The sequence below is a fragment of the Echiichthys vipera genome, assembly GCF_963691815.1.
Source record: "Echiichthys vipera genome assembly, chromosome: 18".
NCBI classification, from domain to species: domain Eukaryota; kingdom Metazoa; phylum Chordata; class Actinopteri; order Perciformes; family Trachinidae; genus Echiichthys; species Echiichthys vipera.
This window is the reverse complement of record NC_139843.1, coordinates 937,232-962,478: the sequence shown is the minus strand read 5'-3', so window position 1 is coordinate 962,478 and position 25,247 is coordinate 937,232. Positions and strand designations below refer to the sequence as shown.

The 25,247-nt window shown below is 50.5% G+C and overlaps 2 protein-coding genes across 2 annotated transcripts in view; both read right to left on the bottom strand.

The window, feature by feature from the left end:
- Positions 1 to 6,835: 6,835 nt before the first annotated feature.
- Positions 6,836 to 7,216, bottom strand: smim36 (small integral membrane protein 36; the record flags this gene model as incomplete). The annotated part of the gene is made up of 1 exon (XM_083933380.1): positions 6,836 to 7,216. One exon carries the CDS (start codon positions 7,214 to 7,216, stop codon positions 6,836 to 6,838), a length of 381 nt encoding a protein of 126 aa, XP_083789506.1.
- Positions 7,217 to 17,675: 10,459 nt separating this feature from the next.
- The window catches only part of LOC310960862 (transmembrane protein 100-like), an 8,784-nt gene continuing 1,212 nt past the window's right edge, over positions 17,676 to 25,247 (bottom strand). Inside the window, exon 2 of the mRNA XM_083932689.1 lies at positions 17,676 to 20,049. Within this exon, the coding sequence (XP_083788815.1) occupies positions 19,542 to 20,015 (474 nt within the window). The 5' untranslated portion in view covers positions 20,016 to 20,049 and the 3' untranslated portion in view covers positions 17,676 to 19,541. The remainder of the gene's footprint in view (positions 20,050 to 25,247) is intronic.

The window sequence follows — 25,247 nt, the reverse complement described above, 5'->3', positions numbered from 1 at the left end:
CGGTTTTGCAGAAATATCATTTTAACACACAACTGACTTAATGCTGGGGGCACAAGAGGAGCTGCTTCACCTTTATACAAACTCTCAGATGTCTCCATGACTGTAGTTACTGACCACAACACCCTCCTTCCTTTAATCAAGCTACTGCTCTGTGTAGAATAACTCATCTGATGCACTTCCATCAGTGTCCAGGAGGCTGCACCAGCGACGCCTCAATCCCAGTGAGCTCAAGTCTTAGACACGCTGTGATGTCTGTGAGTGTTTCTGCAGGTAATGAGGAAGTCCTGGGGAGACAGGACCTGGACACCATGAGGGGCTGATCGGTTAATCAATGAAGAAGTCTTTGGGTCCTCAGCAGCCCCCCTGGTGGGTGTGATCGAGTCCCTCCCAGTGTTCAGGCTGACGGCTGACGGCTGATGGCAGGACGTTACAGGGCTTCTGGGAGGTGAAGCCGAGTCCCTGAAAGAAATGTGAAGACAAACATGGTGATTAACTTTGAGCACATTAACTTTCCCTTCTACAAATTCCTGACAGTCAGTTTTCTCAAAGGTCGACGTCCAGAGTTCATTCTTGCTGTTTCCAAAGTCAATAATAATCACGATAACTGGACTAAGCTACATTTGCTGATGAAGATCAGGCCGAAGTTTTTTTGTCTTAATCCAAATCCACACATGCACCGTAACCCTGAACTTCTCTCTCCATTACCCAGAGGAGCTTTACGTGTCAACGCAAGAGGCCGAAGCAGTCGGACCGGACATTAAACGAACCTCTGAGGGTGAAATGTCGAACTGTCGAGACAACGAGAGTCTGGAACTTGTGTCGGTGAGGGCTGATGTGGAAATGATCAGACAAATTCAAGGACAGCTAAGAGACTTGGTTGTGTAAGGTGCCAAATACGGCTTTGGGACTGCGGTGTAATCCGCGTCATGACCTTCCTCCTGCAGGTCTCAACCACACGGAGCATTTCCAGTAAGTGAGAAGACGTCTGACACGCAGAACCTCCAGACAACATCCAGACTTGATTCATTAGACATCGTCTGGAGTTCATATGAGAGAACATTAGGCTTCTAGGGGAAGACCCACTCACATTACAATCTGGGCCACAACTCGAATGCTTCTTGCTTTTACGTCTTCACCTTTGAGTTTTTGTTTTTGTCCGACGAATATTTTTATCTGAGAAAATCTGCAGTAAAGGCTCCACCTCCACATTAAATGTTTGGCGCGAGGAATACAAGACCGCCATCAATGCTCCTGCTCGTACACGTGTGCACGCTCGAGCCTGTACATGTGCACCTGTGCTTTAGTGAAGCCCTCCTCTCGCAACCAGGCCGCGGCCGTGCCTGGGCGCGTACGATGGCACTCACACCGGTCAGACGAACTAGACTTTAGCTGTGAAGCGTGTTTGGGCACGGTACGGAGGCACAGAGTGAGTCCGTGTCCTGAGTCCTGTGTGTGGACCAGGTGGAGAGATTAGATCTCCACACTGGCCTGAGAACGCCTCAGGATCCCCCAGTTAGAGCTGGTTAATGTGGCCCGGGAAAGGGAAGTTTGGGGTCCCCTGCTGGAGCTGCTGCCCCCTCGACCCGACCCCGGATAAGAGGCTGAAGATGAGATGGGAGATAAGATGAGTATGCTTCTAACAGTCACTTTGGTCCAGACTGAAATTTCTCAACACCTGCTTCATGGATCGCTGTAGAAGTTGGAGCATACATTCGTGTTCCTAAGAGAATACATCCTACTGACTTTAGTGGTCTTGTGTTTATTCATCAGGTCATTTCAATGTTTCTAATACTTATAATAGCGACAACAGACCTGCAGAGCTAATGGCACCAGCCTCGGTTGTGTATTTCACCTGGTAATGCCGTTGGATTCATTTCTCTGTGTGAGATCAACAGAACGCGCTGTTGTGCCACAGTCGGAGGATTTCACTCCAAACAAACATCAGCTTCTTTTAACACCATCCGACAAATCTCTAACACCACATCTGCCGCCGGCCACATGCATAAACCTTAACCCTCAGGAGCAGCCGAAGACTTAGTCCTGCTGTCCAGCATACGTCAAAGGGATGAGTGACGAACATGCATCTGCCCATTCATTCATTATTTCCCTGTCCAGTGAGGGTTTATGTTGTCAGCGCAGTTCATCTCTGTGATGCAGCGAGGAGGGGAGGAGGGGAGGGGTCAGGCGGAGGATTTACAGGCTGGGTTCAGACCTTCATGCAGCAGGACGAAGAGCTTAGTGTCTGGGACCTCAGGGTCCAGAGTTTGGGGGGAGGGGCAGTAGACTCAGTCTGATGCTGGTGATGTTCGGTGCTCAGTAAACTCTGTGGCACGCTGTGTGGTCTGTCTTAGTTCTTACTAAGTACTATGTTTGATTGCACGGTCGAGGTGGATGCTGGGAGCACAAAGTTCAGGACTTAGGCTTAGGGCCACTCACACTGTCCATTCGTACCGTGCCCCGTGCTTTAGGGTGATTGCACCTCCGTCCCTCTTCCCCGTGGCCCTGGTCCCTCTGAGTTTTTGTTTGTTGTCCGACTGTTTTTGAATATTTTCATCTGAGAAATCTGCAGCAAACACTCCACCTCCACATTAAACCAATGCCAACCGTTCCATGGGATCTTTCTAAATGTCTGGCGCGAGGAATACAAGACCTCCATCAATGCTGGTGCTCGTACACGTGTGCACGCTCGAGCCTGTACATGTGCATCTGTGCTTTGGTGAAGTCCACCTCTCTCCACCAGGCCGGGAAGCATGCCGTGGCCGTGCCTGGGCGTGTACGGTTGCACTCACACTGGTCAAACAAACCAGACTTTAGCTGTGAAGCGTGTTTGGGCACGGTACGGAGGCACAGAGTGAGTGCGCCCTCAGAGTCCATGTCCTGAGTCCTGTGTGTGGTTAGGGGAAGTTTGTAGATTATGACCAAATACCTTCAGAACTAAAGCCAATCTCATACCATCGTCCATGTCTTCTTCATTATAAGAAAGCAAGCTGCCCCCATTCTTTGAGATCATTCAGGTTAAGACCTGGAGAGTTTTGACTCATCACACTGGAAAAGTCTGGTTTTTCTGGAAAGGGAAGTCTTTGGTCCCATGCCGGAGCTGCTGCCCCCGCGACCCGACCTCGGATAAGAGGTTAAAGATGAGATGAGATGAAGCTAAAGGAGCCAGACGACTTGGAACAGTGAAAAGTTCTCGACAGTTATTTGAGTGAGAACTCGTCTGTATCGTCTGATCACAGCGTCCACAGAGAGACCGTGTGCCTGTGAACGTGCATCAGTTTAAAGGTTTAAACTAATTTACATTCATAATGATGTTTCATTTGCAAAGTTTCAGCTGTCAAAGTAAACGTTGTTCAGCACGGACCGAACATCAGCATCTGTGCAAGAAGGACGTTTGGCTCGAACATGTTGGATGTGAAAGCTCGTTGAAAACTCTCCATCGTCTGAACAGATGCTGAATTTTCTGTATAAAAAAGTAAAGAAATCCAAAGCTTTGAACATCGTTGTGTTCATAATGCTGTTTTTATTTAAGCAGGATTATATTTTAACAATAATCACAACAGGAGTTTACGTCCGGTCACACACAGACAGTGACACTTTCATTAACCACAGCCTTCCCCTGACGTTAACACAGTGTGTTAGTTCTCTAACCACAGCTCCACCAGAGTTACCGTGCATTAATGTCTTTCTCACACTGTTGTCGGGTATTGTTGTAAATGAAAACACTGAATGTGGGAAAACAGTTGTTGTGAAAGTTGTTGTTTACAAACTGCATCTAAATGTTGCTCTTTCCTGTGCAGATGCTGTTTTAATGAAAGCTGCCTGAAATTAATGAATACATCAATGAAATGAAATGAGAAATGAATGAAAAGTCTTCCAGGATTTGTTATTTTCGTCCAATATCAAAGTTATTTTCTGACAATAGTTTAAATCTACGTCTACAGCCACTCAGGGCGCCCTCCCACTGTGCCTCCGTCCCGTGCCCCGTGCTTTAGGGTCCTTGTCCCCCCCTCCAGGCCCGTTAGTACTCACACTACCTGGGCCTCGGAGAATGCTTCTTGCTGCCTATACGTCATCACGCCGTAACACGTCACACGCATTGATGACGTCATGGCGATGCGTGGCTTTGTTTCCAGATCTTTCCGTAGACCTCGGAGTTTTTGTGCGTCTTGTCGACTGTTTTTGAATCTTTTCATCGACCAAATCTGCAGTAAACACTCCACCTCCGCATCACACCAACGTGAACCTTTCACCGCCATTGTTTGAAATGTCCGCGCATGGTCCCTCCTTCTTTTTTCTACGTCCCAACAGGCGCACAGGAAATGACCTCAGAACCGCCGTAGGCCTCGTGCTCGTACACGTGCGCACGCTCGTGCTCGTACACGTGCAAACGTACTTTACTAAAGCCCACCTCTCCCAAACGGGCCGTGGACGGCAAGCGTGCCGCTCCTAGACGTGGTACGGTTGCACTCACACTGGTCAAAGGAACCAGACTTGACCTGTAAAACCTGTTTTGGCACCGTGTGGAACGACAGTGTGAGTGCGACAGAATCGACAGAATCATTGTTGTGTTGGTGGAAAACATCAAAGCATTCACAGAAACTACACAAACACAATAAAAGAAATTAATCCTTTGATGCTGACGGACCAACAAACCACTGCAGCCTGACACTAATGAATGAGGTTTAGATTTGCCGTTAATCTGCTTACAGACTGGCACTGATCAGCTGTTCGGACCTGGGTGCAGCTTTGATGTGTGTCACACACTCAGACACATATCAGCGATAATTGATTCCCATGCATTTGCTAATGGATGGTTACAGGACACTGGCACGGCGTGTTCTGCGTGTGTGGGACGCACAGATGTCTTCATCGGGACATACGCAGATGTTCACATGCAAAAATGACTCGACAGATGTGGAAGAGCAACGATAATCTCTCTGCTTTTATGTTTAACGTTTCCTCTTTGTACCATAACGATGTTTAACACAACACTAATCTGCTGAGGAGGTGCGTTGGTTTGATGCCAGGTAGAGTCCTGAGTCCCAAAAATGTCAAGTTTAGTCCCCACAATGTGTCGAGTCCCCACAATGTCAGGTAGAGTCCCCACAATGTGAGGTAGAGTCCCCGCAATGTCAGGTAGAGTCCCTGCAATGTGAGGTAGAGTCCCCGCAATGTCAGGTAGAGTCCCCGCAATGTCAGGTAGAGTCCCCACAATGTCAGGTAGAGTCCCCGCAATGTCAGGTAGAGTCCCCACAATGTCAGGTAGAGTCCCCACAATGTCAGGTAGAGTCCCCACAATGTGAGGTAGAGTCCCCACAATGTCAGGTAGAGTCCCCACAATGTCAGGTAGAGTCCCCACAATGTCAGGTAGAGTCCCCACAATGTGAGGTAGAGTCCCCACAATGTCAGGTAGAGTCCCCACAATGTCAGGTAGAGTCCCTGCAATGTGTAGAGTCCCCACAATGTCAGGTAGAGTCCCCACAATGTCAGCTAGAGTCCCCGCAATGTGTTGAGTCCCCACAATGTCAGGTAGAGTCCCCACAATGTGTCGAGTCCCTGCAATGTCAGGTAGAGTCCCCGCAATGTGTAGAGTCCCCACAATGTCAGGTAGAGTCCCCGCAATGTCAGGTAGAGTCCCCACAATGTCAGGTAGAGTCCCTGCAATGTGAGGTAGAGTCCCCGCAATGTGAGGTAGAGTCCCCGCAATGTGAGGTAGAGTCCCCACAATGTCAGGTAGAGTCCCCGCAATGTGAGGTAGAGTCCCCACAATGTCAGGTAGAGTCCCCACAATGTCAGGTAGAGTCCCCACAATGTCAGGTAGAGTCCCCACAATGTGAGGTAGAGTCCCTGCAATGTCAGGTAGAGTCCCCACAATGTCAGGTAGAGTCCCCGCAATGTGAGGTAGAGTCCCCACAATGTCAGGTAGAGTCCCCGCAATGTCAGGTAGAGTCCCCACAATGTCAGGTAGAGTCCCCACAATGTCAGGTAGAGTCCCCACAATGTCAGGTAGAGTCCCCACAATGTCAGGTAGAGTCCCCACAATGTGAGGTAGAGTCCCTGCAATGTCAGGTAGAGTCCCCACAATGTCAGGTAGAGTCCCCACAATGTTAAAAAAAAAATACATAATATGTGGATTAAAAATAACCATTGGCACTAAAATTACAGATGTTAGGATTTTGTATTTGCACTGCATTCATTTCTGTTTATTACTGCTGTTGTTGGAGGTTCAGGATCAGGATCAGGATCAGGATCAGGATCATGTTCAGGATCATGTTCAGGTTCAGGTCCAGGTTCAGGATCATGTTCAGGATCATGTTCAGGTTCAGGTCCAGGTTCAGGATCAGGTTCAGGATCAGGATCGGGTTCATGTTAAGGTCCAGGTTCAGGATCAGGATCAGGATCATGTTCAGGATCATGTTCAGGTTCAGGTCCAGGTTCAGGATCAGGTTCAGGTTGATGTTTAGGTTCAGGATCAGATTCAGGTTCATGTTTAGGTTCATGTTCAGGATCAGGTTCAGGTTCAGGTTCGGGTTCAGGATCAGGTTCAGGATCATGATCATGATCAGGATCAGGATCAGGATCAGGTTCAGGTTCAGGATCAGGATCAGGTTCAGGTTCAGGATCAGGTTCAGGATCAGGATCAGGTTCTGGTTCAGGATCAGGTTCAGGTTCAGGTTCAGGTTCAGGTTCTGGTTCAGGTTCTGGTTCAGGTTCAGGTCTGCTTACCTCCTGCTGACCCCCTCAGCCCATCGTCGCCTCCAGATGTTAGAAAGTAAAAAATAAAGAGTCCAGGACTAAAACATTGTACAAAGGGAAAACCGCCTCGTCCTCGTCCTCAGACCAGGGTGCTCCTCTTCTCCCGCTCCCTCTCCCTCTCTCTTTCCCGCTCCCTCTCTCTTTCCCGCTCCCTCTCTCCTCTGTCCCGGCTCAGGTCTGGCGTGGGCGGCTCGCCGTGCCCCGCCGTGTTGTTGGGCTCGTAGCGGGACGAGGCGGGCGAGTTCTGCATGACCACCAGGCGGATGGGCGACTGGCTGGGAGGCGGAGGCGGCGCCGGCGTGTTGTCGGGCGCGTACTCCTTGGTGGGGTCTTTGCCCCGGCAGTCGTACAAGATGCAGGAGATGAGGAAGACCAGGAGCAGGATCACGTAGCTGGCGACCAGGATGATGAGGTTCAGGGTGACGGGGTCAATCTCCAGGTAGAATTCCATGAACCCCATGGCGCCGCTTCATATCTCGCCTCAGGTGCACGGGAGGAAGAGGCGACGGGGAAACACGGGGGAAGAGATGAAGCAGAGAAAAGACGGCGATGACGGAGGAGGCACGGACAGCTGCCCGTGAGAGAAAGAGCAAAAGAGAGAGAGAGAGAGAGGCGGCGCCGGAGGGGATGTGCGGCTTTAAAGGACGTTAATCCTCGCTGCTCCTCCAACCTTCAGTTTCAGCAGCCAATGATTAAAGCCGCTCAGTTTTAATAACTTAAGCCGCCATTTTGATTTTCCCAACTACACAGTGACAAAATGACCCCCTGCAAAATGGAGGACGGGGCGCGGACGCACACCTGTCAGGGCGCCACGGGCGCCACGAGCGTCACTCTGGGGATTTAGAGAGAGTCAAGTGTTAAACTGCTGCTGTGTGACGTCACTGAGTGATTATTCCTTACACTGGACATCAAATTAGAGTAAAAGCATGTGTGTGTGTGTGTGTGTGTGTGTGTGTGTGTGTGTGTGTGTGTGTGTGTGTGTGTGTGTACAGAAACATCCCTTCACTTCTACTTTGTTTTTGGTTTGAAGAATATTTGGAGATAAATTACAACAGGATGTTGTTGTTGTTGTTGTTGTTGTTGTTGTTGTTTGTGCATATGGGGGGACAAGGACCCTAAAGCACGGGGCACGGGACGGAGGCACAGTGGGAGGGCGCTCTAACCTGTGACAGAGGCACAGTGGGAGGGCGCCCTAATTCAGCTCCATGGGACACAAAGAAATTAAATAGAGAGAGGTCATGGACTCAAACCAATCCCACACGTCTTCTGTGTGTAACGTGTCCTGCAGGGGTCGCTCTTTCCTGTCGTGGCGCTCGTGCTCACACTCTTCTGTGACGGCAGCTTCCTGCAGCAGAGTGACTGCTGACCATGTGAAACATCCTGCAGCACCCGCGGGCTCACACTCCTGAAACCTGTGTATGTGACGTCATGTGTGGCCGCGCAGAGCGTCGTGTTGTTTGCATTCATGCCACATCTGTTCTGCGTTAAGCGTCAGAGCTGCAGCGTCCACGGGCATCAAACGCGTCTGAGCAGACTCAGTACGAGTTCACGGTGAGACCGACGTCTGCAGACTTCTCTCTGTCCGTCTGTCCGTCTGCAGACCTCTCACCCGTCTGCAGACCTCTCACCCGTCGCCCTCTCTAAATAAAACACAGACAAATGAAGAGAGGAAGTCCAGCGTCTTTAAAAAATGTTAAAATAACAGAATCAGGAAATAGCTTCAAACCAGGGACACCCGACCACTGTCCCTGAGAGCAGAGGGGGAGGGGGGGGGGGGATAAAAGAGCAAAGAGGAGATTAGACTTTAGAGAGAGAGGGGGGAGAGGATGCAGTGTTGCGTCACCTCCGCGTATCTTCGCTCTCGTTCCTGGAGACACTTCGGAGGAAGTTCAGCGCATTTTATTTGTACCGAAACAATAAAATAAGAAAACATTTCATTTGTCCAAAGCGACTTCGAGTAAATGCGTTCAACAATTAGGAAACAAACCAGTTATTAAGGGCGCCCTCCCACTGTGCCTCCGTCCCGTGCCCCAGCACGTGTCACGGCTAAAGTCTGGTTCCTTTGACCAGTGTGAGTGCAACCGTACCACGTCTAGGAGCGGCACGCTTGCCGTCCACGGCCCGTTTGGGAGAGGTGGGCTTTAGTAAAGCACGTTTGCACATGTACGAGCACGAGCGTGCGCACGTGTACGAGCACGAGGCCTACGGCGGTTCTGAGGTCAGAGAGAGAGAGAGAGAGAGAGAGAGAGAGAGAGAGAGAGAGAGGACACCCAAACAAACCAGTGGAAGTCTTTTCTTCCTGTGGCCATGAACTCTAGCTCTCCTCTCCCCGGTCAGATGAAGAACAGTGGAGACACTTTTTCAGGAGGAGCAAAGTCGACAGGTGAGAATCGGGCACGTGGCACCAGGATCTGATGGAGGGTGAAGGAGGACGGGTCGTAAGTGACCTGAGACTCAGAGCGGCTGATGAGGATAACGAGGGTCAGGTGTGGGAGTGGGCACAGGTGGAGGGGATGAGGTGATTCAGGGCAGAGGAGGGGGGGGGTGAGACCTGCAGGGACAGGCGAGTTAGTGAACACAGGTAAAAAACAACAGTCCCTGAGCAGGTGACCCCGGGACAATTCTATTATTCCTTCATCTTTAACACTGAACATACTGTCATGGTGTTTAACTACACAGGGTCTGATGTGTGACGCTCACAGATGTTTGTGAGCATAGCATAAATGCTATTTTTCCTGGGGTCTGACACACGCACACACTTATAATAATGCACCATTAAACCAAAAGTAACATTTAAATATCTTAAACTAAACGCTGTGCAACATGAACTGCTTTAAGGGATCATTCATTCATTCATTCATTCATCTTCAGCCTCTTGTCCCTGTCGGGGTCACGGGGAACTGGAGCCGATCCCAGCTGACATCGGGCGTGAGGCGGGGTCCACCCTGGACAGGACGCCAGTCTATCACAGGACACATAGAGACGAACAGAGACAGACAACCATTCACACCTACGGGTGATTTAGAGTCATCAATGAACCGAACACCTGCACGTCTTTGGACTGTGGGAGGAAACCGGAGAACCCGGAGAAAACCCACGCAGACACGGGGACAACATGCTAACTCCACACAGAAGGGCCCCAGCTGGGATTTGAACCAGGAACCCTCTTGAATATCTGAAGATAATAAGAGAGTCCCTCCGACAGTTGCTGCTGCTGCTGCAGGGCGTCGTGTTGTTGAGAGGAAGTTGAGTCATTGAGGCTCTCATGAGCAGTATTATCACGACCTTTTCACAACGGCTGACCGGAGGGACGACAGCGGACCTCGATGGCAGTCACCACGGTGCCATTCTTCTGAAACACAATGTGAGCTTCCTGCGTGGAGGCGACGCCCCTCCCCGTCCGTCACCACGGCACACACACCGCAACCTGCAGCTCCGAGCGCCACCCATTCTTTCAGCACGCCGTCTAAATCCATCAGCAGCCGGTGAATGAAAGAAACAGATGCAGAGAAAAGGTTTGAGGGGAAAAAGGGATTTTTGACGGAGGAGAGGAAGTGCCTCTCCCTGGCTGATGGAGCTGTCGGGGCCCTCTGGGGCCGCGGGGCCATTGTTGGTCCTGCTGGTCCTCCTTCAGAGGCTGAGACCAGCTTCTATCACAGGATCTTTCCCACCACACACGCACACACGTCCTGCACCCACACAGCCCCGGCTTCTCCTGCAGGGTGGGCTGCAGAACACTTCCATCACTGTTTCTTTGGCAGTTTTCCAAACCTTTATTATTCAGGACGGACAGGAAATGAGGTGGGGGGGGGGGGGGGGCATGCAGTAAAGGGCCGCAGAAGTCGAACCCGCGACCTAGAGGACATTCAGCCTCTTTGCGTGGGGCGGCCGGTGGCTGGGTGGTCAGAGCAGTCGCCCCAGCTTCACCAAAGACCTCACAAAGTATTTTAACGCACGTTTGGTTTTTGAGGTCTCTCACGATCGAGCTCCACCTCCACCTGCTGCTCACGTCAGCAGGGGAACAGGTGCGGGTCGTGGCACAGGGGAACAGGTGCGGGTCGTGGCACAGGGGAACAGGTGCGGATCGGGGAACAGGTGCGGATCGGGGAACAGGTGCGGGTCGTGGCACAGGGGAACAGGTGCGGGTCGGGGAACAGGTGCGGGTTGTGGCACAGGGGAACAGGTGTGGGTTGTGGCACAGGGGAACAGGTGCGGGTCGTGGCACAGGGGAACAGGTGCGGGTCGTGGCACAGGGGAACAGGTGCGGATCGTGGCACAGGGGAACAGGTGCGGATCGGGGAACAGGTGCGGGTTGTGGCACAGGGGAACAGGTGCGGATCGGGGAACAGGTGCGGATCGGGGAACAGGTGCGGGTTGTGGCACAGGGGAACAGGTGCGGGTCGTGGCACAGGGGAACAGGTGCAGATCGGGGAACAGGTGATGGTCGTGGCACAGGGGCGTCGTCTAGATCCTGTTATTACGTTATTTAACTAAACACAGACACAACTGTGTCCAAGCAGCTAAGACGACGGATGATCCACACAAACACACGTCAGCAGAGACGGGAGATGAGGCTTCAACAGGTCAGCTCTGTGCATTTGTTCCTCTCAGGCACTGAAGCAGGTGCATTTACGGACCGGCTGCAGAGCGGCAGCGCAGATCCAAGCTCCGGTGAACTGCATCTGTGTCGTGCTGACGTTCATCCACACCCAAAAAAAGACACATTTTCTCTTTGGTGTGACTTTAGTCTCAGAGAAGTTTCAGGTTCTTGTTCTTATTTAATGTTCGTGTCGTGAGTTTACTGTTTTAATCTCGTGAGTTCTGTTTTTCCTTCTGTGGAAATGAACCTGTGCTCCGTGACTTCACCTCCGATGGTCCTGATACGCTGTCGAACTGTCGTTTCTCTGTCAGCAGAGCAACATTAAAATAAAGGATTTATCTGAACTCTGTCGTCTCTGAAGAAGATTCACAAAATCTGTGACTTCCTCCCGGAGCGTTTGGGAGGAAGAGCGTGTGTTTGTTTCCAGGCAGAAGACGGAAATGAAGCTTTAACCCGGTGACCTGCACTCCACAAGCATTTCCAGCGCTCACAGCTTCAGCTGAGCTACACAACGTGTGTGTGTGTGTGTGTGCGGCTTCAGGGAGCAGCAATACACATGTACGAGCACGAGCGTGCGCACGTGTACGAGCACGAGGCCTACGGCGGTTCTGAGGTCATTTCCTGTGCGCCTGTTGGGACGTAGAAAAAAGAAGGAGGGACCATGCGCGGACATTTCAAACAATGGCGGTGAAAGGTTCACGTTGGTGTGATGCGGAGGTGGAGTGTTTACTGCAGATTTGGTCGATGAAAAGATTCAAAAACAGTCGACAAGACGCACAAAAACTCCGAGGTCAACGGAAAGATCTGGAAACAAAGCCACGCATCGCCATGACGTCATCAATGCGTGTGACGTGTTACGGCGTGATGACGTATAGGCAGCAAGAAGCATTCTCCGAGGCCCAGGTAGTGTGAGTACAAACGGGCCTGGAGGGGGGGACAAGGACCCTAAAGCACGGGGCACGGGACGGACGCACAGTGGGATGGCGCCCTTAGAGCTCTGATCTCTGCGTAGGAAGGAGGCTCGTCGGGTCCCAAAACACAGGACTCTCTCCGGTGTTCTTGTCTCCAGCTGTGCATGCGGGCAGAGAAAGGAGCGTCCCAGCATGCACCTGACTGCCCTGATGACTGCAGACGCAAGGGAGGAAGTTAATGAGAACGACCTTTGACACACAGGACGGTCCCCTGCACGGTTACACTGACAGCACAGGTTGGTGTCGCGCTGGCGGCCATCTTGAGCTAAAAAGAAAGGTTTGGTGTTTTAAGGGGGGGGGGGGGGGGGGGCTTTAGGGGTGTGGATCGGGGTTTGGTGCCGCCTCGGTCGACCTTGAGGACCCGTCTGCTGACAGAACAATCCCACGCCTGCAGGGGAGTGATCTCAGAGCTTGGGTGAAGGGTGTGTAGGAGCACAGAGGACTTTCCTGTTCTCTGGCTGATCCCTTTACATCGGGCCGACCCCGCGTCTGATGGCGTGCCAGGCCGAGAGTCTGGGGCAGGACGGAGAGGGGGAGGGGGGGGGCACTGCCACTGTGTTGCACCTCTGGTCGCTCGGCCGGTCACCGTGTTACAGGAAGGGAAGGGAGGGTCGGGATTTCCCCTCTGGAGCAGAAACACACGTTATTTACCTTCTGTGTTTTTACCCAAAACCACGAGACGATGCGTTCAGGGACGTCTTTATAAAGCGATGTTGTTGACGTCTGACTCTTTGTTTACGTCATAATTAAATCTGAGGGATTAAAATGACGTCATGAGAACATCTGAGGGTTAAACTGGACTTTAAAATACTTTTATGAACATCAGTCGATTCATTTCAGTCAAAGTTTAAAAACCAGGTTCAGATCAAAGTCGCGTTATTTTAAACACTTTGATTTATACAGGAACATTTTTCGCATTAGTTTGTGGAAATCTAAATATTCGCAAGTTGAAAAAGTTGAAAGTGAGAAATTCTTGAGTCGTATCCAGAAATTCCTGCGTTGAAATTGAAAAATTTGCAAGTTGTATCCAGTAATTCGCAAGTTCAGGCAAGCCTACGTTGAAATTGAGAAAATCGTCAGTCGTATACACAAATTTGCAAGTTAAAATTGAGAAATTCGCAAGTTGATTCCAGAAATTCGTGAGTTGAAATTCGCAAGTTGAAATTCGTGAGTTGATTCCAGAAATTCGTAAGTTGAGTCCAGAAATTCGCAAGTTGAAAATCGCAAGTTGAGTCCAGAAATTCGTGAGTTGAAATTCGCAAGTTGAGTCCAGAAATTCGTGAGTTGAAATTCGCAAGTTGAGTCCAGAAATTCTCAAGTTGAGTCCAGAAATTCGTGGTTTGAAATTCGCAAGTTGAAATTCGTGAGTTGATTCCAGAAATTCGCAAGTTGAGTCCAGAAATTCGCAAGTTGAAATTCGCAAGTTGAATCCAGAAATTCGTGAGTTGAAATTCGTGAGTTGAAATTCGCAAGTTGAATCCAGAAATTCGTAAGTTGAAATTCGTAACGCAGTTGCTCGCTGTATGTTTGAGTGGTGAGTACCTGAGGCGGGGGTCGAACCCGCGTTGGCAGCGTCGGCAGCCGGCGTCCTTCACCACTGGACCATCTTCAGCGCTGACGAACACAAAGAAGCAGAAGACGAGACTGAAGCTGCAGAAAGTTCACCTTCATCAACCTGCAGAGACACAAAGTTCACTCCCTCACACCTGTTCTGCTGCTCTTTCACAGGTTCTGAGGTTCTGAAGGTGGTTCTGCTCCTTTAGGAGGGTTCAGGGTCACCCAGGACCTTACAGGACCCCTTTAGGAGGGTTCAGGGTCACCCAGGACCTTACAGGACCCCTTTAGGAGGGTTCAGGTTCACAAGGACCTTACAGGACCCCTTTAGGAGGGTTCAGGCCTCACCAGGACCTTACAGGACCCCTTTAGGAGGGTTCAGGGCTCACCAGGACCTTACAGGACCCCTTTAGGAGGGTTCAGGGTCACCCAGGACCTTACAGGACCCCTTTAGGAGGGTTCAGGGTCACCCAGGACCTTACAGGACCCCTTTAGGGGGGTTCAGGGTCACCCAGGACCTTACAGGACCCCTTTAGGAGGGTTCAGGGTCACCCAGGACCTTACAGGACCCCTTTAGGAGGGTTCAGGGTCACCCAGGACCTTACAGGACCCCTTTAGGAGGGTTCAGGGTCACCCAGGACCTTACAGGACCCCTTTAGGAGGGTTCAGGCCTCACCAGGACCTTACAGGACCCCTTTAGGAGGGTTCAGGGCTCACCAGGACCTTACAGGACCCCTTTAGGAGGGTTCAGGGCTCACCCAGGACCTTACAAGACCCCTGTAAGAGGTCCAACTTATCCCCTTGGGTCCAGGTAGCTCAGCTGGACTCCTTTCTGGACTCTTCTTGTTCCTCCTCAGACGACTGTTTCAGAAAGATCCACATCTGGACTTTTATTCAGTAAAAACCCTGAAACCACAGATAATGATCTAAAAGCTCTTATTGTGAAAGGATCAGCTGAAAATGTCAAACTCCTAAAACCAGAGGGGCCCAGTTCTGGTCCTGGAGGGGCCCACTTCTGGTCCTGGAGGGGCCCAGTTCTGGTCCTGGGCACCTGATTCAGGTCCTGGAGAGCCCCTGTCCTGCATGCTTTAGGTTTGTCCTGCTCTCAAACATCTGATCCTGCCGGAGTTCAAACCTGTGACGAGCTCCAGCTGCTGATAACGAGCATCAGGACCAGGACCAGGACCAGGTGTGTCAGAGGACAGTGGAACGTGTGGAGCACCCTGGCTGCTCAGTGGCTGCACAAGACGTCCTGTAGCTGAGGTGTTGCTGGTTCGATTCCCACTGTGGACCCTGTTTCAGTCCCAACTCTCTTTTTGTGAAAGTCCAGGACCGGCCTGTTTCATAAAGAGCTGATCAGAGTTCATGTTCAAATAAAGTGAAAGTTTTGAGGCTTTGGCTCTTTTTAGTTCCTCTTAATGGAACTTGATCCTTTAAATCAGCTTTAAAGCACAAAGTTAATCCTTTAAAACCCTGAAAGTCTTTTTGATCCTCCTGAAACCGTCGACAGAAGGAGTCCAGAGAGGATCTGAACCCACATCCCTCCGGCTCCGACACACCTGGTCCTGGTCCTGGTCCTGATGCTCGTTATCAGCAGCTGGAGCTCGTCACAGGTTTGAACTCCGGCAGAATCAGGTGTTTGAGAGCAGGACAAACCTCAAACATGCAGGACAGGAGCTCTAAAGGACCTGAACTGGGCCCCTCCAGGACCAGAATCAGGTGCCCAGGACCAGAACTGGGCCCCTCTGGTTTAAGGAGTTTGACATTTTCAGCTGATCCTTTCACAATAAGAGCTTTTAGATCATTATCTGTGGTTTCAGGGTTTTTACAGAATAAAAGTCCAGATGTGGATCTTTCTGAAACCGTCGTCTGAGGAGGAACAAGAAGAGTCCAGAAAGGATTTGAACCAACAACCTTGAGACTGTGAAGCATCTTCTTTACCTGCTGAGCTACCTGGACCAACTGTGGGGAAATGAACCCTCCTAAAGGGGTCCTGTAGGGTCCTGGGTGACCCTGAACCCTCTTAAAGGGGTCCTGTAAGGTCCTGGGTGACCCTGAACCCTCCTAAAGGGGCCCTGTAAGGTCCTGGGTGAGCCCTGAACTCTCCTAAAGGGGTCCTGTAAGGTCCTGGGTGACCCTGAACCCTCCTAAAGGGGTCCTGTAAGGTCCTGGGTGACCCTGAACCCTCCTAAAGGGGCCCTGTAAGGTCCTGGGTGACCCTGAACCCTCTTAAAGGGGTCCTGTAAGGTCCTGGGTGACCCTGAACCCTCCTAAAGGGGCCCTGTAAGGTCCTGGGTGACCCTGAACCCTCCTAAAGGAGCAGAACCACCTTCAGAACCTGCAGAACCTGTGAAAGAGCAGCAGAACAGGTGTGAGGGAGTGAACTTTGTGTCTCTGCAGGTTGATGAAGGTGAACTTTCTGCAGCTTCAGTCTCGTCTTCTGCTTCTTTGTGTTCGTCAGCGCTGAAGATGGTCCAGTGGTGAAGGACGCCGGCTGCCAACGCAGAGACACTGCCAACGCGGGTTCGAGCCCCGCCTCAGGTACTCACCACTCAAACACACAGCGAGCAACTGCGTTACGAATTTCAACTCACGAATTTCAACTTGCGAATTTCTGGACTCAACTCACGAATTTCTCAACTTCAACTTGTGAATTTCAACTCACGAATTTCTGGAATCAACTTGCGAACTTCAACTCACGAATTTCAACTCACGAATTTCTGGAATCAACTTGCGAATTTCAACTCACGAATTTCTGGAATCAACTTGCGAATTTCAACTCACGAATTTCTGGAATCAACTTGCGAACTTCAACTTGCGAATTTCAACTCACGAATTTCTGGAATCAACTTGCGAATTTAAACTCACGAATTTCTGGATTCAATTCAGGAATTTCTCAATTTCAACTTGCGAACTTCTGGTTTTCAGCCAACTAGGGCAAAACGTTTTCCTGTAATTTTTAAATTCAGTGTAAATTCACTGCAGTAAAAACTACCTCTTTCTTTTGTCTACGTCTCAACAGTCGCACAGGAAATGACCTCAGAACCGCCGTAGGCCTCGTGCTCGTACACGTGCGCACGCTCGTGCTCGTACACGTGCAAACGTGCTTTACTAAAGCCCACCTCTCCCAAACGGGCCGTGGACGGCAAGCGTGCCGCTCCTAGACGTGGTACGGTTGCACTCACACTGGTCAAAGGAACCAGACTTTAGCCGTGACACGTGCTGGGGCACGGGACGGAGGCACAGTGGGAGTGCGCCCTTAATAACTGGTCTGTTTACTAATTGTTGAATGTATTTACTCGAAGTCGCTTTGGACAAAAGAAATGTTTTCTTATTTTATTGTTTTGGGTACAAACACACAAAATTTGCTGTGTCTCCAGGAACGAGAGCGAAGATCCGCGGAGGTGACACAACACTGCATCCTCTCTCTCTCTCTCTCTCTCTCTCTCTCTCTCTCTCTCTCTCTCTCTCTCTCTCTCTCTCTCTCTCTCTCTCTTTCCACTCTCTGTCGTCTCTCGCCCCCTCCTCCCACATTCCCAGGATGCTGCTCTTCAGTGGAGATAAAGTTAGCACTGCAGAAGCGACAACGCGTTGTAACCGTTACCCGTCAACACGACCTGCTCCTGCTCCACATGACGCAGCACCCGCCCCCCCTCCCCCCTCCCCACTTCATTATCCGGTTGTGTGTCTGTGCGACGCTAGGCAACGCAAACACAACTAAATATAAATAAACAACAGCCGAGCCAATCTCACTTTGCAGCCCGTCGTCTTCTGAACACAAACCACTCAGGGAGTCTCACATGAATCTGAGCTTTAATGCAACAAACACGGGTAATAAATAAGACTGAGAGGAGGAAAGTTACAGATTAAACATCAACTACACCTAAAACATCCTCACGTGACTCTTTAATGCGGTGAAAACGTGACATTTGCATCAAAGTGCATTGGTTTAAACACAAAGTGGCACGAGATACGAGCGATCCGCCCGACACGTGACTCTCTCCTGATTCATTTGAACCTTTTATTTATTACAGAGTTCTTCCGTCCGCGCAGAAACATTCAAAGTCTGCAGGCGGAGAAAGAAACAAACGTGTAAATTAGGGATGTCCGATAATATCGGCCCACCGATATTATCGGCCGATATTGAGTTAAAAATGTAATATCGGGAATTATCGGTATCAGGTTTTTACAACCGATGTTAGTTCTGTTGGCTTCAGCATTTCCGAGTGTACCTGAATGCAACACGGGCCGTAGGCTTCAGCATTTCCGAGTGTACCTGAATGCAACACGGGCCGTTTACAGGCGCGTGCTTGATGACGTATAACAACAACACGCTTCACTCGTAGGTTGCTAACCGTGGCTAACAAGCTTCAGCTCGCCCGGTGCATGAGATGTCCGTGGTTTGGAAGTATTTCCAAGTGTCACCTATTAACAGTAAATGTGCGCTTTGCAATGACTGCAAGGCGTTAGTTATGAGAGGAGGAAACAAGGCGTCTTCCTTTAATACATCACATTTGATCAACCACCTCAAGAAGAATCATGCGGAGTTAAACGCTACATCTGTGCAGCACAGTGATGAAAAGAAGCAACAGCCGACACCGAGAAACAGACTTTTTCTATCGTTCAGGATGCCGGATTCACCAAACGTGTGGAGTTCCTGGAGCCACGTTATGTCTGTATAACGCCCAGTCACAAGTATTTCTCAGACCAGTGCTGACCCGAACTGTACAGCGTTGTTTACAGTCACGTCGAGAAGCTAATTTCTGGTGCTGTATCCGTTAGATCCAATACAGGTTAGCATGTTGAGCTTGACTGCTGATTTATTGATTGTATTATTTGTCAAGTTACGGCTCAGTCGTTACTCAGTCTGGAAAAAGAAAACTAAGTTTGTTTACTACTCTGGACTGAAGATATGCATCTTCCTTGTTGTGATGTTGTCTGTAGTTTTGTTTGAGGCAAAATATTCTCTCTAAAAACACAAACAATTAAATGAATGGCACTTTTTTCAATAACTTATTTTGTACAGACTGTGTTTACATTTGAAAAGCCGTGTTGCATTTATGTTTGCATCCAGTGGGGCATCACAATAAAATTAGGCATAATGTGTTAATTCCATAATAGGTGATATGTGATGAATTTTGGTGTAAAAAGGCTGCATATATCGGTATCAGGTGATATCGGTATCGAGTGATATCGGTATCGGGTGATATTGGTATCGGAAATTAAGGGTTGGACAATATCGGATATCGGATATCGGCAGAAAAGCCAATATCGAGCATCCCTAGTGTAAATCCAACATTTAGAGGAAGGAGAGAGTAACGTACGACTGCTGCGATCACAGAAGAGTTTACAAGAGATGAAGGGAACATCGACAGAGTACCTTGTTAAATGTCTTTTATAGCTTATTAGCATCGTTTAGGTGAGAGTTTAAAGAGTTCAAGTCCTCCGTGATTCATCATTTCCTGCTTCTGAGGCCTCCTGCAGGGCGCCGTGCGTCCAAACGCCCGTCACCGGCAGCAGCGAGTCCAAGCTCCGTGTCTTTACGGCGCAAAGTTCACGTTTCACGTCCCTTCAAAGTTAAACTCAGGTCAGTAAACAGTCAGTGATGCGTTCAGGTTCACGTCGCCTGATCGCGGGCGTGACTTTAACCTGGACTCTGCTCAGGCCACGCAGTACCCCTGGCTCGCCATGAGGGCGGTCTGGCTCTCCCTGCGTTTGTCCTTCTTCCTCGTCAGCCGGACCCTCCAGCAGAGGGCGCTGGACCCGAGCAGGCCCAGCCCGGCCGAGAGCAGCACCAGCCCCAGCACCGAGATGGTCGACCCGTGGGAGTTGAATGTGTACGCCACCGCCGTGACCACGACACCGGCGATGAGGACCACCACACCGAACGGCACAGTGCAGCGATAGCAGGACATCTCGGCGCCGCCGGTGGCCGCCGTCAGCTGCACCTCGTTGATGTGCGGGACGTGCGTCGTCACGATGGCGCCGCGATCCTTCCGGACCTTTTCCCGGCTCAGCTTCTCAGCAGAGACGGACGTCGGCATCCTCGCGGCGCTCTTGGGGATCCTCGCGCCGCCTTTGATGAGGACGTCGTCCGGCATAACGATCTTACTGGCGAGGAAGAGGTGGGCCATGATGTGAGCGATCAGCCAATCACAGAAGAGCTAACTGAAAAACAAACAGAACAACGGCGTCCGTTAACGAAACACGAGGATTTAAACACTAAAAAGCACAAACGTTGAGTTTTTACACAGTGAACATTTAAAATATTAACATATATAAAAATTTAACATCATTATTAAAACCTGCAAACAAACTCTCAGTCACAACGTAACGTAACGATCAGGTCTCAGGGGCAGCAGCTCCAGCCTCTGGTCCTGGATCAGGTCTCAGGGGCAGCAGCTCCAGCCTCTGATCCTGGATCAGGTCTCAGGGGCAGCAGCTCCAGCCTCTGATCCTGGATCAGGTCTCAGGGGCAGCAGCTCCAGCAGGGACCCCAAACTTCCCTTTCCCGGGCCACATTAACCAGCTCTAACTGGGGGATCCTGAGGCGTTCCCAGGCCAATGTGGAGATCTAATCTCTCCACCTGGTCCTGGGTCTTCCCCGAGGCCTCCTCCCAGCTGGACGTGCCTGGAACACCTCCCTAGGGAGGCGCCCAGGGTTCATCCTTACCAGATGATCCTGAACCACCTCAACTGGCTCCTTTCAACGCAAAGGAGCAGCGGCTCTACTCCGAGTTCCTCACGGATGCTGAACTTCTCCCCCTCTCTCTAAGGGAGACTCCAGACCCCCTCCTGAGGAAACACAGTTCACACGCTTGGACCTGGACCTGGTTCTTTGGGTCCTGACCTGGACCTGGTTCTTTGGGTCCTGACCTGGACCTGGTTCTTTGGGTCCTGACCTGGACCTGGTTCTTTGGGTCCTGACCCAGCTTTCATGACCACAGGTGAGGGTAGGAACCAGGACTGAGGGTAGATCCAGAGCTTTGTCTTCCTCAGCTCTCTGTTCATCACAACGGTGCGGTAGAGCGACTGCAGCTCCGCCCCCGCTGCTCCGATTCTCCGGCCAAACTCACGCTCCATCGTCCCCTCACTCGTGAACCAGATCCATGATACGCAGCTTTAATGTGTGTTAAACTCTAAGCTCTCACACGTCTGTGCAGAAAAACATGAACAAACATCTAAATGTTTGCATGAGAACGTTAGGACGGGTTACCATGGTGATCTACCTCTGTCGAATGTTTTAAAACACCTTTTATGTTTTTTATATGTATGTTTTACTCTCTTTATTTCTCTGAATGCTTTTAATGTTTTATGTGAAGAGCCTCGAACGCCTCATTGTCACCGTGACGACAAAATTCAAAAACGAATGCCGAGAAGCGGCCATTTTTAAAATTCTGCGTGCATGTTTTTCTTTAAAAAAGCTTTTGGAACGTTGGTGTTCGATGACTCATCAAAGCCATGCCTGTGATGTCATCGGTGCGTGTGATGTCATCGGTGCCTTTGATGTCATGGTTCCTGAACCTTAAGTAGAGAATGTTTCACTGTTCCACAAACCACAACCTCTGAGCTTCACAGTGAAGTGTTTTACTGCAGAGGAGATCGTCTACGCAAAACTACGTCTACACCTGCAACGCTGCGCAGCGATGGATCTAACAAGAGACTTTCTTCTACCGTGTCAAAATGACACTGAATCCAAACTTGACCTCGCCATCAAGCAGATCTCCCTGATGACAAAGGGGTTAAATGTCATGTTGGCGGGGAAGAGATTAATACAGGACGGGGAGATCTACCAGCAACTCTCAAATTATCAGTCAGAAATGCTCAGCCTCAACACGAACCTCCTGCGCCATAGGGACAAGATGGAGGATGCCAAGCGCCAGAGCGAGCAGGATTACAAGAACATGGTTGCGAGGTACGAGGCAGAGAAACAAGCCTCATACCAGCTGCTGCCTGCTGAACACCCGCTGAGCGAGAACTCCTGGAAGGCAAAATACGACATTCTGCAGAGGGTGTTTCTGAAGGACAACAATGCGCAGAAGCAGACCTGGGAGGAGACGCAGGCGAACTACAGGCAGAGTATGGATAAGAGCAATGCTCTGATCCATCAGCAGAAGGTTAAACTCCTGGAACTCATCAAAGAGCGGGACAGTCTCTCTGGGTCGCTCAAATTGTACGTAGACTTGCTGCGGACCAAAGACGCGCAACTTGATGACATGGAGATAGCTTGGAAGGCAGAATACAACGTCCTCACAGAGAACCTGACCAAGAAAGACCAGGGCTGGGAGACCAAAGTCAAACAGCTGGAGCAGGAGAAGAAGGAACTGGAGGACCGGATGAATAGAGACAGCTGGGAACCGCTGCAGAGGATGGTGGAGCACCTAGAGGATCAGGTCCAGCAGAGGAACTCTGAACTCCTGGAACTCAAAAGGGAGAAAATGAGTCTCTCTCAGGTCGTGAGGGACAGCGACTCTGAACTCCAGAAATGTAAACAGGAGAACATGAGTCTCTCTCAGGTCGTGAGGGACAGCGACTCTGAACTCCAGAAATGTAAACAGGAGAACATGAGTCTCTCTCAGGTCGTGAGGGACAGCGACTCTGAACTCCAGAAATGTAAACAGGAGAACATGAGTCTCTCTCAGGTCGTGATGGACAGAGACTCTGAACTCCAGAAATGTAAACAGGAGAACATGAGTCTCTCTCAGGTCGTGATGGACAGAGACTCTGAACTCCAGAAATGTAAACAGGAGAACATGAGTCTCTCTCAGGTCCTGAGGGACAGCGACTCTGAACTCCTGGTCCTCAGAGAGGAGAAGGAGAAGCTCTCTCAGATGCTGTTGAGCAAAGAAGATGAAGTTCTCCAGAACAACAACGTTTGGCAGGTGAAATACAACGATCTGAAGGAGAAGTCTGAAAACAACAAAGAGAGTGTCCACATGAAGAACATGGATGAGGCCGAGGCGCTGATCCACCAGAGGAACACTGAACTCCCAGAACCCAGCGTGAAGCCGGACAGTGTCTCTGAGTCGCTCACAGTGAACGCCGACATGCTGCAGAGCAGAGTCGAGCACCTCGAACAAGTCGAGATAGCTTGGAAGGCCAAATACTGTGCTCTGAAAGAGAGGTGCAAAAAGATCCTGGCCCAGAGGGAAGAGGGCTGGGAAACAATAGTCAAACAGTTGGAGGAGGAGAAGAAGGAACTGGAGGACCGGATGAATGACGACAGCTCGGAACCGCTGCGGAGGATGGTGGAGCAGCTCGAGGATCAGGTCCGGCAGAGGAACTCTGAACTCCTGGAACTCTGCAGGCAGAAGGAGAATATCCTTCAGGCGGTGATGGGCATGGAAGACGACGTCCGTAAGAACGACGACGCTTGGCAGGCGAAATACAACACCAAAGTCAAAGAGTTGGAGGAAGAGCTACGTGAACTGGCCCAGAACGAAGAGGACTTGAAGGCCAGGGTCCAAGAGTTGGAGGAAGAACAACGTGAACTGACCCAGAACGAAGAGGACTTGCAGACCAGCATCGCAACTCTGCAGGAAAACCACAGAGAACTGGAGAGTAAGTTCCAAGAGGAGGTGGCCAAGACAAGAGACTTGGAGGCACTTCTTGACAGAGTGGAGGAAGAGAAGGAGGACCTGGCGAAGCTCTGTACGGAAATGGTCCAGAGAAAGAGAGGCTTCTTCTCCCGCAGGAGGACCCAGGAGCAGGCGTTCAACAAGCTCGAGAAAATGAGACGCAAAATCGAGATGGACAAGGCTTTGAAAAGGCAAGAAAGGGCAGAGGAGGAGGAGGAAAGTGCCGAGGAAGCAAATGCAGAGAAAGAAAGGGCGGAGAAAGAAAGGGCGGAAAAAGAAAAGATGGAGAAAGAAAGGGCGGAGAAAGAAAGGACGGAGAAAGAAAGGGCGGGGAAAGAAAAGGCCGACAAGGTAAAGAAGGGAAAGGCAAAGAAGGGAAAGATGGAGAAAGAAAAGATGGAGAAAGAAAAGATGGAGAAAGAAAAGATGGAGAAAGAAAAGCTGGCAGAGAAAATTTCGGCACAGCTGAAAATGAGAACGGCGATGCCTCCGTCCTTTTATGGCCACGGCCGTCACAACCCTCCAGCTTCCACCATGAATCCCCGACGTTTCCGTCCGATCGCCTGATCAGGTCTCCTCCCATCACGTGTCTCCATGGGGTTTCGGGACCTTTGCAAGTCCGGAGTGAAGGACCGGGCAGGAAGGATCACTGCAGACCCCTCACACTGTGCTGGATGTCGAGCTCTGCACGCCAAGACCACCAGACCCAGAAGCAGCCTCTTCCCCCAGGCCGTCTCCCTCATCTCCCCATGACCCCCCTGCAAGTGGAGGCAGAGTTGCACTGAACCTACAAATGTGTTTATGTGTTTCTGTGTTTTTGGTCTTCTGGTGTATTGCGTACACAGAAGAGAGAAAACACCCAGAGTCAAATGCCTCGTCTGTGTGAACACACACGGTGAATAAAGATGATTCTGATTCTGATTTTGTTTGTACGTCTTTAGGTCACAACACGCCGGTGGGAGGTGATTCTCACGCCGTAAATCGCATCAATACGTATGTTTTAGAAGCGTCGTTCCTCTCACGAGTACTTTCACACAGATCGACACGATCAAGGTCGGCTTCTCAAAGCGTTCGCATCGTAAACAAAGACATCAACCAATCAGGTGATGAGGAAGACCTCAGATCAGACTATTCCCCTTCCTCAACCTCCATAACGGCTTCTTCCTTCTTACCTTTCACAATAAAAGCTCTAGACACACACGATGCAGTTGACTGTTTACCATTCAGTCCCATCAGTTCCCTAAAGCGTTCTTCCCCCGGTTTAAGGGAACGACCGGATGATTTAAGTTCCCTGGCGTCCTCAAATTCATCCAGAGCATTTCACAACAAGGACTCAATAAAATATCTTAGCTCAGTGAGGATCAGCACCTCTGAACCTGAGGCCGTGGCTCTCAGCAGGAAACCCGTGGATCGTTACTCCGGGTCTGGAATGAGTCCTGACCCCAAGTGAAGGACTTCAAGGACCTCGGGATCTGGTTCCTGAGTGAGGGGACGATGGAGCGTGAGTTTGGCCGGAGAATCAGAGCAGCGGGGGCGGAGCTGCAGTCGCTCTACAGCACCGTTGTGATGAACAGAGAGCTGAGGAAGACAAAGCTGTGGATCTACCCTCAGTCCTGGTTCCTACCCTCACCTGTGGTCATGAAAGCTGGGTCAGGACCCAAAGAACCAGGTCCAGGTCAGGACCCAAAGAACCAGGTCCAGGTCAGGACCCAAAGAACCAGGTCCAGGTCAGGACCCAAAGAACCAGGTCCAGGTCCAAGCGTGTGAAATGTGTTTCCTCAGGAGGGG